Below are 14,317 nucleotides of genomic sequence, written 5' to 3'. Positions count from 1 at the left end.
AGGCCTGCTACTCAATCCAATCTGCCAGCTAGTTACCCCAATAATAACACATAGGGAAAGGAACTAGACCCACTATTTCACTGATATAGAGAACTTTTAGATGAGGAAACTTCCTCTACAAAGGCAGATCATGATTTTCTCTGCAATTTGTCATCTAAGGAAAATACCTAGACCTGTGAGGTCAAGGGACTTGCTCAGGGTCACACGCAAGAATGTTTCAGAGATATGACTTGAATTCAGAGCTTAAAGCTCTTAGAGCTGGATTCAGGAGATACACGTAAAATTTAGAGCCATTTAAAACTTTCTGAGCTTAGAACTACGCCAAGACTTTAGGGATACTCTATTATTATCTCATTTGAACATCTCAATAACCCTGTGATACAGATATTACAGAGAATAATCTCATTTTACAGATTAAGAAAATGAGGCTGAGAAAGGCTAAGTGACTGACCATAGCCACATATAGGCAATAGGTGGGATTTGAATCTAGTTCTTCCTTACTCTGAGTCTAGTACCCAAATCTCCATGCTGTGCCAAAAGGCATAGCTGATACTGGTTTATGGCTTTGGTTATAGAGAAGCAAATTTTGGTTAAATTAAAAGGAAATAATGACAATGAAATGGATAGTACTTGTGAGGTACTAAGCTGAAGCTCCTGTTGCCAGAAGTATTCAAGGGCAACTGGATGAGCCCCACTAAGAGATACTGTAAAGGGATAGAATCCCTAACATGGGCAGGGGCAGGAGGGGGGGCTTTAGATCAGATGACCTCTCAGTCCAACCCTTCCAACTTTGAGATTCTGTGATTCTCACTTGATATACTATCTTGACTGGCAGCACCAAGGTGGAGAAAGCACAAAGGACAGGGAGTGCCAGAAAGCAGAAGGGAGGAGTCCCTTGTCTGTTTATGGTTATTAATAAAGAAATGAAAGCTTTCCCGTGATGGCAAAATCTTATTGGGCTTTCTAGCAAGATATGATCAAACTGTGATGATAAAATCAAAACCATGATGACTCTTCCTGTTTTATCTCCCTAAAGGTGAATGACCTTCCTATTTCCTAGTTAATATCAATGCTAGGAGTGGATTCATATACCTGACTAGTTCAGCTGTGATAAGCCCCGAGTCCTGCATTATCCCAAGGTTAACAATGCTATTCCATGAATCTGCAAATCAGAGCCTATGGAAACCCCTTCCCTGAAAGTGGAATATGGGTTCAAAATCCCACCCTTGGAGACCACAGACTTACCAGGTCATGGCACAACTCGCAGAGGTCATTTCCTCCTATAAAGAGGGTTATTACCTTCCAATCCTCTTGGAAATTGATCCTCTGAAAAGATTTTAAAAGCAAGTGAACAAAACACAGAAACACAATTCATAGCAAAAGAAGAAATGGGAAATAGCAAGACTTCAAAAGCAAAAGGATCTATGCAGAAAGCAAGAAGGGACCACCTTAATGATGGAAATTAAACTAAAATAAACTTAAAACCCACTAATAAGGGTAATTGAAGCAAATAGCAACAAATAAGGGACAAGCCCTGAATTTAAATCCTGAACTGCTGCAGGTAACAATCCTGAGAGTAGCCTGAACCAAATTAAAACATCACTGAGAAAAATTTAGCAATAAAAATACAATAGAACATAAATAATGTTAATAATGGCCCCCATTTCTACTTGAGCTTGACTCCACTGGATTAGATAATATTCTGGGGCCCTTTTCAACTCTGGATAGATCCTGCTGTGGTAAAATTGATAGGTTTAACTTCGTGGTTGAAAACTTGAGGTACTAAAAGTGGTTATAGATATTTGAGCTTTCAATCCTAAGGAATTCTGGATTCAAGTCGTAAACCTTAGATATCATCTCATCCATCTCTCTTCTTTAGAGATAAGGAAACTGAGGTTCAGAAGGCCTAAACTTCACTTGCCAAAGCTCATTTTTTTAGTTCTTTAAAGGGCACTGCCCTCTCCTTATTGAGCTTGTTCACTCCCCTGGTACAATATACCCTGCCAAGCTTTTTTAGGCCTACCAGAACTTCACAGAGGATCCACCCAAACTGAGGTCTTTTGTGAGTTCTTTTACTATTTTGTGGTTTTGTTTTTCAGTTGTTTCAGTCATGTCCAGGTTTTCATGACACCATTTGGGGTTTCCCTGGCAAATGTACTAGAGTGGTTTGCCATTTCTTTCTTTAGCTCCTTTTACAGATAAGGAGACTAAGGCAGACAGGATTAAGTGACTTGCCCAGGGCCACATAGCTAGCAAGTGTCAGAGATAGGATTTGAAATCAGGAGTTCCTGGCTGTGGCCTGACACTATCCCCTGTGCCACCTAGCTGCCTAGCATAGTTACCAGTATAAATATTCTACTTATCTATTGTCTCTCACTTCAAGACTGGCCCTCTCCATTTTCCAGTCACACATATCCTTTTTGTTTCTTTTATGCTACTTCTTATAGACGGGTCATCCTTTTAAATCATATTCCATAACAATATGTAAAACCACCGTGAATCTTCCTTTGGCCTTTTGGTCACCCACAATTATTTTCTTTCTAAAACTGGATTGGTTCCATAATTTTCAGATATACAGCACTACAGAATGTGGGTATTAAAAAGACAGTATGGCTTTTCGGATAGCTAGGTGGCACAGCAAATAGAACACTGGCCCTGGTGTCAGGAGGACCTGAGTTCAAACCAACTCATACACTTAACACTTACTAGCTATGTGACCTTGGGTAAGTCACTTGACCCCAATGTCCCTCCAAAAAAAAAGGGCAAAAAAAGATGGGCTTTTGTTATAGCAAACACTTAGGTATCATTTAAACCCTATACCATGGCCCAAATAGGATCCAAATCAATCTTTTTCTTATAAGTTTTGGGCCCAGCTCAATGTCTATATGAACAGACTGATGTTCTTCTTTAGTGAAATGACCTTCCAACCACATGCCATGATTTGAACAATGTGCATCTGTCAGTTCTTTGTCTCTCCTGTCTCACTGGCTAGCTCAATCTCTTTGGAGTGTCAGGATGTCATTGAGAAGGCCCATAGTATGCAAAATCTTTTTTCATTCAACATAATGACCTTTGCAAACAAGAATATATGTGGGAAAACCTCTCCATCATAAGGAATGTTGTACAGGACACCTTCCATAACACTGGCAAAATCCTTTAGTGAGCATATGCCTCCAGCCTCAGTTGATGATGATGACACAGAATTATTGAACAAAGCTGTATCTGTGGTCATCTCAATTATGGAATTGTATATAGTTAATCTTGGATGATATTAACATGTGGGAGACATCTTGCCCAAGATGAGAAGAGTATCAAGTGGCAGAGCCAGGATTTGAAGACATGTCATGTGCATGAAAAGAACCAGAAGGCATTAAAGGCTTGGCAAGGCTGGCTGGGCCAAGGATATCAGGCACAGATTATGGTCCTGCAGGTGATTCTAATCAGATACACCCAGTAAAGAGGCCAGTGCCCAGCTCAGGGCAGCCAAATCACCCAGGTGGACCTCACTCCCTCTAACACAGACACATGCCCTGACATGAATGCAGATGCCCGTCCAGACTGGCTGTTCCTGGAGCTCCGCCAGGATGAAGGGTGTGGTAGAGATTACCTATAATAGGAGTGTTATGATTTGGCAAGAGATTATGGCAAGAAGAGATACGAAAGGGTTCGACAACCTTAAGGGACTCTGGGAAGGAAGTTGTTCTCTAGTTTCCTGGAAACCAAGATTTTCATTTTGAATAAAAAGAGAAAAGGCACTATCTCATACTGAAGTCCTATTGAAATGGCCCATTGAACCCAGAGGGAAGGGGCTGAAAGTAAAAGCATTCATATAATTTAATACTAATTGAGAACCAAGACTGTAGGTGGAGAAGACAAGGAAAGATGGAGGTGTTGCTGAATGAGTTCATACTTTGGATTGCTGGTCAAATATCAAAACACCTTTCCCCCTTAGGAAGCCCAGAGAAATAGTGTAATGGGCACAGGATTGGTTGGAAAGGCTCATTATTCTCTCTAGAACAAACTGCTGATTTCCAGACTGTCAAAACAGCACCATCAGGAGCCTAGGGGAAAATCTGCAAAGACCTTGCTATCCCTTTATACTGTCTCAGCTCTGTTTGACCTCGGACTCTCTGAACTGTCCTTCTGAAAGGGGGAAAGTTACAGAAGAATTGAGGGAAAAATTAATAAAGGCTTCATGGTAGAAGTCATGATGAAATGACTTAAACACTTTGACAATACAGGCTATTCAAGTACATTTCAACAACATACTTTATTCATTTCTTTGTTGACAGAGACCTATGATTTCATTTGCATATGGAACTCCCAAGAGAAAAGATTCTCTCTGCCAATGCAGGCAAGCAACTATTATGCAATTTATAATTTTGGAGAGTTGCCTGGGGTACTGAGAAGTTAAATGACTTGCCCAGGAGCACACAGCCACCTTGTGGCAGAGAGTGGTCTTGAACCCAGATATTCCTGATTTTGAGACCAGCTTTCTAGTCATTATTATATGTGCTGCCTCTCAAATAAATCCTCTTAATTTTTTCTTTCCTCCATTTGAATGTAGCCCCAGGAAACATTTTAACAGGAGCTGGTCAATTTAGGGACAGCTGAGAAGACAGCAGGGAAGCTCTTTGTATAGAGAGACAGAGAGGTGTAGACTTCCAATTGTTTTCAGTTTGAAACTTAGTCTGCTACCTCTTCATCTGTCTGTTTATCCATCCCTCCATTCATCCAATCATCACACAACTGGCCTTCATCTAGGTCTCTACCTGATTCCTCTGGCCTAGCATAGTTTTCTAGGCAGTTCCATAATCACTAACTTCTTAGGCCCCTTTCAGCCATGCATTAAATCCATACTTACTGTATCATTCTTCATCAAGTCCACCAATCTCCTAGCCTGGCTAGGCAGATCCCTAAAATAAGACAGAAAGAAGGATAATTTAGAAATAGTGATGATACCATGGGATCACAAGTTATAGCAGAGACAAGAAGGTAGGAATACAGGTTATATGCATGTAGATAAAAGGAAGATCCTGCAAGAGGGTGCCTAATGTGCCTAAATTTAGGTGGGAATTGTAAGCACAAGGACTGAATGGATGGTAATAGAAATTCATGTGTAGTCTTTTCTGCCACCCCTTGGGTTATTACATGATTTATTATAGCTTTCTCTCTGTTTTCTCAGTTAAGCTTTTAAATTGTATCACCATATGTGCCACATACTCTGTTCTCCACAGCACCCATGTTTGTAAACACCAAACTTTCATAGTGACTATAGATTTAAGGTGAGAAGGTAAGCAGTATTTTCAGTTGTGCAAAAAGGTATTAGGGTGTATAGGGTAGGGTGCTGGATTTAGAATGTTGAAATGGAGATTTTAAGACCTGGGTTCGTATCCCACCACTGACAGTAACTGTGAGACCCTGGCTAAGTCACTTAGTCTCTCTCAGCCTCAGTTTCCTTTTGTATAAAATGAGCACAATAATACCTGTAGCTCCTATCTCATAAAGCTGCCATTAGGTTAAAGTGAGATAATGAATATAAGTGTTTGGGTGATACATGTATATCTTAGGAAGAAATATGACTTTCACCCATTGACCATTTCAAAGCAAGTAATTTTTAGGTTATTAAATCAACTGGTTCATCTCAAGAATTCCATGGACAAGGAGAAATCCTACTCCAAAAGAAAAGAGGCCCAGTTCTATAGATATTCTAGCTTGATTGAGTTTCCTCATCATGCCTCAGTGCCTCCATCTGAGAAATGGAGGAAATAATAATGGAAATCTATCTCACGAGGATCTAGTAGTGAGTAAAAACAAGATGTTCCATGTGAAAATGCTTTATGGTGGGGCGGCTACGTGGCACAGTGAGTAGAGTGCCAGCCCCAGAGTCAGGAGGACCTCAGTTCAGGTCCGGCCTCAGATACTTAACACCAAAAACAAACCTAGCTGTGTGACCTTGGACAAGTTACTTAACCCCAATTGCCCTCCAAAAAGCAAAAAAAAAAAACCCAAACAAAAAAAAGAAAATCTTTATGGTTTGGGGATGAAAAATTAAAGCTGGAATCCATTGGATTAATATACTCCAGGCAGCTCTTGGTTATCTGATGTACATGCTGATTCTTTGTAGGAAATGTTTAAACCCACGATAGCTTCAGGAGCCCAGCAAGAACATCATAGCTGTTCTCCATTTTATTCAGTGGGACATGGCCTCTTCCCCTTTGACATTCCCATTTGGTGTGAGCACACGCAATGCAGCACATTCTCAATATTAGCCTAAACCAAATAGACAGGAAGGTCAATCCACTATGGGAGGAAATTCCACAATTCCTAGCAAAGCTTTAAAAAGCCTAACATCTTGGTCAGTCAGTCACTGCCCTGTGCCACTGTTACTCCTCTGAGGCAGAGGTGGGTAGATCTTTTTTTTTTTAAGCAATTGGGGTTAAGTAACTTGCTCAAGGTTACACGGCCAGTTATTTCTGGGTGTGGTGCTGAGTGTCTGAGCCCGGGATTCGATCTCCAGGTTGTCCCAACACTGGAGCCGGTGCTCTTACTTGCTGTGCTACCTGGCCGCCCCAGAGGTGGGTAGATCTTTCTAGCATTGGTCATTGCCTCCAGATCTGTTCTAATGATACCAAAGGACCCCGGGACAAAATCAATGTGTTTTAATCAGTCCCTGCCACCGTTTAAATGGCTTTGTAGAAAGCCACACTATGCTACATCCTCCGATTTCTGAAGGCTGAAGAATAATGTTTCTGATTTTCTTAGGAGTTAGAGAAAGGGTAAGAATTTAAAATAATTCAGTTCAATCTAACAGATATTTATTAAATCTCCACTATATACCATATGAGACAGGCAGGTGATGCAATGGACAGAACACTGAACTTGGAACCATGAAGAATCACTTCTATCAGTCCTTAGACGCTTACTAGCTGTGTGACCTTAAGCAAGTCATTTAACCCTGTTTACCTAAGTTTCTAATCTGTAAAATGAATCTGAGAAGGGAATGGCAAACCATTCCAATATCGTTGACAAGAAAACTCCAAAACAGGATCATGAAGAGTCAGACAGAACTGGAAAAACTTAACAATGAACATCTACAAGATGCGAATTAGTTTTGGTTTCATTTCGTTTCCCTTTTTAACTGAGGGTGGCTGCTTCACTGACAAGGTAGCCAATCCAGAGTAAGATCCTGAGGATTCAAAGGCTTGGAACCCACAAAGCAAGAAGCTAATAATTAGCCTGATTCCTTTACATTGAGTAAAATGTGCAAAGCTCAACCCAAGCTGAGTGTTTTTGATCCCTAACAATGACAGAACCTATTAGACTCCATTAGACTTAGATTTGGGACAACCTTCTATACAAGGTCACTCCCCCATCCTTGTTTACATCATCCCACCCCCAGTACCCAACTCATACCTTGTATACATTTCACATTATTTGCCATATATTTATATATGAGCACACTGCCTTTCCCCAAGAATGTAAACTCTTTGAGGGCAGGAATTATTTCATTTTTGTCTTTGTAGAATTTTCAGCACATAGCTCATAGTAGGCACTTAATAAATGCTTGTTAATTGATTACTACATTGGATAGATTAAGGTTTTGATCTTGGTTGGGGAGGGCCTTCCTGGGTCTGAGAGGGCCCAAAGCAGCTGTTTAGAAGGAGCAGGGCTGAGGATAGGAAAGAGCAGCTCATTGAATCTGAGATGAGGCTCTTAGGAGCACACTTAGAGCTGTGAGGAATTCTTTCATCTTATAAAGAAGGAAACTGAAGATCAGGGGTTAAGTGACTTATCTAAGGTCGCATAGTGAGTGAGTGGTATGTGTGGAATTTGAATCCAGGTCCTCAGAATCTAAATCCAGCATGCTTTCTACTACTTCTTAAATAAAAGCTACTCATTATGTGATTTAAAAAAAAACGTGGACATATTCTAGAAATTAAATTTATTCTGATGCCCAAACGTGGAGATTTCTTTCTTTTTACCTCTAGGGTAATGGATAAAGAAAACATATTAGACCCCTTGCATATGAGCACATAATAAACCCACATATGCATAATACACATGATATACATACAACATGTACACACACAGAGACACTAAATATGCTTTCTGCAATGAACCAAGGGATCTCCTCAAAGGGAATGCCCTGATTATCCTGATACTCCCAGATCTCCCTTCTGCAGAATCCCTACTTAACTCTACAGCCATCATTTAGGCCAGGCAGCTGCCAAGCAGGAATCCTCTCTGACTTTTCTATTATTTGCCCCCAAGGCCATTACTTACTCAGCATGGGCTCCTGCCACAGCCTGGTTCAGGAAAGCTGTTGCAGTGTTCTGGTTTCCAGTGCCAGTGGAGAAACCAACCAGGGATGGGTTGAATTCCCTGAGGATATCTACAAACATAAAAGCAAAGAAAATAAGATTCAATTCTTTATGAAAGCTTCCAGGGAAATCCAACTTGGAAATAGAAAAAGGAGAGACAGAAGGAAGAAATAAAGAGCCCCCCAAATCTCTGGCCTCAAAGGGAATGGCACCCAAAGAAGATGATCCTGAGGTTGTGAAAACCAGGGAGTAGATACTGAGGGGCACAAAACAGGAAGCAAAGGGCAAAGTGACAAGGCTCTGGGAGACAACAGTGAGAGCCAGCCAAGAAGACCTGGGCTTGGATCCTACTTCTACCACTGATTACTTGTTCAAGTAATTCAACTTCTAGGGGCTTTGTTTTCCTCCTCCTCATTAGGAAACTGGCGTAGATGACTTCAGAGGTTCCTTCCAGCACTAAAACTATCATCTTATTGCTTAGACCTAAATAAGAGAAATCCCATCTGCTTAGGAAAAGCCCATGGGTCTGGCTGCTTCTTAGTTCTAATTCAAGACCTATTTAAACCAGCCCTTTAAGGAGCACAAGATGTAGAAATGGAGTCAAGGAGTGGCTAAAAGAAACCAAAATGTGGGAACTGAGGGGGACCAAGGTCTGGAAAAGGTTATCACTAGAATATTGTAAGGATGATCAACTGTGAAAGACTTAGCCGCTTTGTTCAAGGCAATGATCCAAGACAAGGCCAAATGACCCATGATGAAAAAGACTCCCCCCACCTTTAGATAGAACCTATGAATTCTGAATGCAGATTGAAGCAGACTCTTTTTTTTACTTCATTTTTTTTCTTACTTTGTGTTTCCTTCTGCAACATGGCTAATGTGGAAATATTTTACATGACTTCACTTGTACAATTGTTATCAAATTGCTTGCCTTCTTAAGGAGGGGTAGGGGTGGCAGGTTGAGAATTTGGAACTGAAAACAGTAAAAAAAAATGAGAGTTAATTTTGTTTTTTACATGTATTTGGGAAACATTTAATGAATTTTTTTTTTTCAAAAACAGAAAGGTTATTGCTAAGACAGAGCTGGGGAGGACAGGAGCACACAAGCTTCAGGTAGGGGCTTAGGGGTTTGGGGCATCTCAGAAAGTATCAAGCTGCATGCCTGGGGTAATGGTAAAAGATACATGGAGGCAAAGGTCTGTAGAAGGGTACTCATGAACTACCTAGAAGTCTCACTCCTATATACTGTGGAAACTTTTTTATGAAGAAAGTTGGAATACATTATTAGTCTTGTTGGGTGCTAACAAATGTCACAAAATGAAAATTGACTGTACTATAAGATGTAGTTTCTTAAAAGAAATGACTAATTAGTGATATGGGATTCATTTCAAGTCATATTGTCTGCATGCAGTCAGACCGTTGAATATTTGGAATGGAAGTCAAACAACACGAAATTAAAAGAAAGGAAAAATATTGTGTACCATTACAAGACCTCTAATGAGCTATTGAACTGCAATAGCTTTCCTATTAATTTTGATTATTTAATCTATATAAAGTATTCATCACAACAAGAAGGCAAACAGAACCCACAAAACACCCTAGACAGAAAAAACATTATCTCTTAGGTAAGAAAGACATAACAACCAAGGGCAAGGTTTTAGAGCACAAGTTACTTTTCAACCCAATTCAAAACAAGATGACAGATGATCATAAACATAAGCACCTCATGAATCATGAAAAGGAGGTAAAAACAAGTCTGTGTACAGTTTAGCACAAAGCTCAGCTGAACCAACTCGTCCCAAGAGCATGTCTTGTAGAAGGAGGACAACAAAAGGATGTGACATGAAACAGCACTTCACTCTTTCTATAGTGATCTACTATCATTCATGAAAGTGGAAGCACCACATTTGGACCTGTAGCCTTTGTATCCAAAGAGGTGCTAGAAGACGTAAAAATGGTACTCCAAAGAATGAAATTCAGACCATTATACTATAAGAAATGATGAGCAAGACGCTCTCAGAAAAACCTGGAAAGGCTTGCGTGAGATGATGCAAAGTAAAGTGCGCTGAATACAAAGTAATGGCAATATTGGTAAGATGATCAGCCGTGAATGATTTAACTATTCTCAGCAACACAATGATCCAAGACAATTCAGAAGGACTTATGATGAAAAATGCTATCCGTGCCCAGGCAAAGAACTGATTGTATCTGAATATAGACTGAAGCATACATTTTGTTTTTACTTTATTTTTCTTGAGGTTTTTTTTTTCTTGTCTATGTTTTCTTTCACAACATGATTACTATGAATTGCTTTGCATTACTATACATGTACCTAAATCCTACAATCTACATCGAATTACTTCCCTTCCCAATGGGGATGGGAGTTGGGGAGAGAGGATGGGAGAGAATTTGGAACTCAAAGTTTTAAAAATGAATGGTAAAAATTATTTTAATGTGTAAATGAGGAATAATAAAATACTAAATAAAAGCTTTAAAAAAAAGAATGAATTCAGGAAGGGAAGCTGGACATGACTATATATATGAAATGGAAATTCATGCTGAGGGAAGGATCACAGAATCTCAGGGTTATAAGAGACCATCAGATCCAACTCATACATCAGTAACATATACAATATCCCTGAAAAGTAGTCATTCACCTTTTTTTGGAGGGCAATTGGGGTTAAGTGACTTGCCCGAAGTCACACAGATAGTAAGTGTGTCAAGTGTCTAAGGCTAAATTTGAACTCAGGTCTTCCTGACTCCAGGGCTGGTACTCTATTCACTGTGCCACCTAGCCACCCCAGTAATTCAGCTTTTGTTTGAAGACCCACAGTGAAAGGGGAACCCATCTTCAATCATTTACAGAATCTACTTTCTGCCCCCTTTTTGAAAATTAGAACAAAACATGTCCTCCAAGTCTAGGGTGCCCCTCATTCTACAGTTCAGTAGTTCAAAGATAAGAAAGTAGTCAAATCTGCCAAATTATAAAGAAACTCAGGGCAATATTTTCAAGATATCTTAAAGAGGAGAAAATTCCCCTAAATTGAAGAGATAAGGCAAGGAGAAGAGGAATCACTAACTACTGACATATAGGTCTATTTTTTCAACTCTATAACATCTTAAAGAAAATGTTGTAGCCTACATCCAGTCTATTCTACACAAAAACACGAGAAGGGAATGAGCAGGCTGTCACAGAGAATTCTCTATAGTAGATCTCATCTTCATAGTTACACAACTGATGGAGAGGTGTGGCTAATACGAGATCCCACAGCTTTTATTTTTCTATTGATTGCAAGAAGTAACAAGTAAATTTATTAGAACAACAAAATATAGCCTTAAAGACCTTCATTCAAGAAGGTATTTCCCATTCATATGTAAGAATTATAAGAAACTCCTCCATAGACACAACTGCTTAGGTAATTTTGTTCCAATGATCTGATTATTGATATCAAATGAGGCATAAAACAAGGAGACATGTTTAAAAAACAGGTATTCACCACTATCATGATTATGTCCAACACAAATTCCAAAAGGCAATACCTAAAGACGGTAAGGTTCTCCACATACACCTATGTGCAAATGGCTTTGGGTGGTTACATTGAACCAGCTCCAGAACATCCCAGCATCTCCTCAATGAGATCCATGACCATTCAAACAAGACCAAGTGGGTGAAGATGACCAAAGGATGAAGAAGTGGGTAAAGGTCATGACATATAATAGATTAAAAGTGTTATTTATCAAGTTAATCTATCAATGTAAACATCTTGGACAGCAACTGTAGGTATACAATAAGCAAGGCTGAGAGTTAAATATGAAGAAAATGAGCTGAATTGAATCTGGGAAACCACAAAGAACTTCCAATGATTACAAGCTGCTCCCTACTGGCAAAGTACATGGATGTATACATATATGTGTATGTATATATGTGTGAATACACATATACATGTACACACATGCACGTGTGCAAGTATCACTTTAAGAATTGCAAAGCTATTTGCATATATTATCTGATCTGATATATACAACAATCCTGTGAGGTAGGTTCTATTATTCTCATTATGAATATGAAGGCACTGAGATTGAGAATTGAGTAACTAGCCCAGGGTCTCTCTGATAAGGATGGGAGTAGGCTTTGAACTCGGATCTTCTTAAGTCCAAGTCCAGTGCCCCATCCACCATACTTACCTAGCTATCTGTTAAGTAGCATATTAGCAACTAAATGAAAAAAGTGCTATAAGACATTTTTCAAGAACATGGTTTCTTTTCAGTTCCACATCTATCATCCATAGATTCTATGTATGGGTAGGTCGTTCAGACATAGTGACAATGAGGAGTGACAGATTGAGAGTCTGAGGTTGTGACTGGTATCATAGCTATAAAATATGAAAAGACTTAGAGGTACAATCTAGCACTTCAGATAGATCCTACCTGCAGAATTTGTGGAAGGACAAAGGATAAGAGTTGTGCAGAGTGTGATGGGATGGATAAGCGGAAATCTGTACCGGGGGAAAAGAAAGTACCCAGACTGAAGAGATCTTGAAAACATTGAAATATCAAAATATTTGTATGAAGTTATTTCCCCTCTGGTTTTGTCCTTGAAGACATCCTATTAGACACAAAGGTGATTTCTCACAAAGATGTGTCATACCCCTGTTTGGCAAGGTCTAGCACAAGATCGGAAATCTTGTGGCATATTCTAGACTAACGATCCTATTCTCTATACCTCGATCTTTTCTTCTTACCTGTGTGCTTTTATTTTATATGATGCCTAGTATGTACCCTTCCTCTTACCCCTTGGCAGGGTCCCTTCTGTAGCCACTGATATCTCTGTCCCTTAAAATTCTCTCCTCAGGTGCCCCCTCCTTAAGAAACTTCCTAGATCAACACCCTAGCTGGAAGTGATTTCACCTTTTTGAACTAACCATGTTTAGGTACTTATTCTAACTTATACTATACTTACTTGTGTTTATGCCTTTTCTCCCTGATAGACTATAAGTTACTGGAAGGCAGGTACTGTGTCTTATTTCATTTTTCCTTTGGTACCAGTTCCCAACAGAGGACCTTGCACATAGAAGGAGTTTAATTATTGTTTATTCAAACAAACTGAATCACTCAGTAACACTTCGGGTTGTTGGATGAGACTTGTAGAGGTAGAATTCACTTTAGAGATCATTTGGTCCAAATGCCTCATTTTATTTTTGCTTTCTGGAGGGCAGTTGAGGTTAAGTGACTTCCCCAAAGTCACATGTCTAGTAAGCGCATCAAGAGTCTGAGGTCAAATTTGAACTCAGGTCCTACTGACTCCAGGGCCAGTGTTCTATTCACTGCACCACCTAGCTGCCCCAAACTGCCTCATTTTAAAGATCACAGAGGGAGAAGGGATCTCAGAGGTGACCTCAGGAAATCCCTTTATTTTACCAAAGAGGAAACTGAGGCCTCAAAAGAGAAAGTGATATTCTCAGGATCACTCAAGTAGCAAAGGACAAAATCAAAATTCCAAGTCGAGTCTTTAAACTCCAAACCCAGTGTTCTTTCCACCACAACACAAGACTTGGATTGCTCAGGCAATTTCCCCTTCTCTGCCCTAGGAACAACAACCTTCCAATTCTAGATGTCTTCATTCCTGTTTAACCCAGACACCCCCAAATCATATTATTCAAGATGCCAACACCAAACAGACTCCTCTGTTAAGTATTGGAAGCCCTTGACAGCCTGACTCTAATTTACCTTTCCAGGTTTCTTGCACATCACTCCCATTCATCAACTCCACAGTTTAGCCAAATTAGTCTTCTTGCTATTCCTTACAGAAAATATTCCACTTCCCAATGCCAAACCTTTGCACAGCCTGTGGTGCCTCCTTCCCATTCTTCCTCCCGCCTCCCACTCCTGCCTCTAGCATCTCCCAGTTTCCTTAAAAGCTCAGCTCAATTGTTGCCTTCTACAAAATACCTTTCCTCATCACCCCAGTTAGCTAATGCTCCACCCCCCCATCCAGA

General features: G+C 39.9%; 1 protein-coding gene across 1 annotated transcript in view; it reads right to left on the bottom strand.

The window, feature by feature from the left end:
• Positions 1 to 14,317, bottom strand: part of PLB1 (phospholipase B1) — a 223,176-nt gene that overhangs the window by 110,707 nt on the left and 98,152 nt on the right. The window contains exons 23-25 of the mRNA XM_069071811.1: positions 8,287 to 8,395; positions 4,865 to 4,916; positions 1,246 to 1,326 (exon numbers count right to left, since the gene is read on the bottom strand). Coding sequence (XP_068927912.1) covers positions 1,246 to 1,326; positions 4,865 to 4,916; positions 8,287 to 8,395 — 242 coding nt within the window. The remainder of the gene's footprint in view (positions 1 to 1,245; positions 1,327 to 4,864; positions 4,917 to 8,286; positions 8,396 to 14,317) is intronic.

This window comes from Petaurus breviceps, unplaced genomic scaffold (assembly GCF_028583685.1).
Source record: "Petaurus breviceps papuanus isolate PSGF00001 unplaced genomic scaffold, PetGlider_PUasm1.0 90845, whole genome shotgun sequence".
NCBI lineage: Eukaryota > Metazoa > Chordata > Mammalia > Diprotodontia > Petauridae > Petaurus > Petaurus breviceps.
This window is presented reverse-complemented; position numbering and strand designations above follow the sequence as displayed.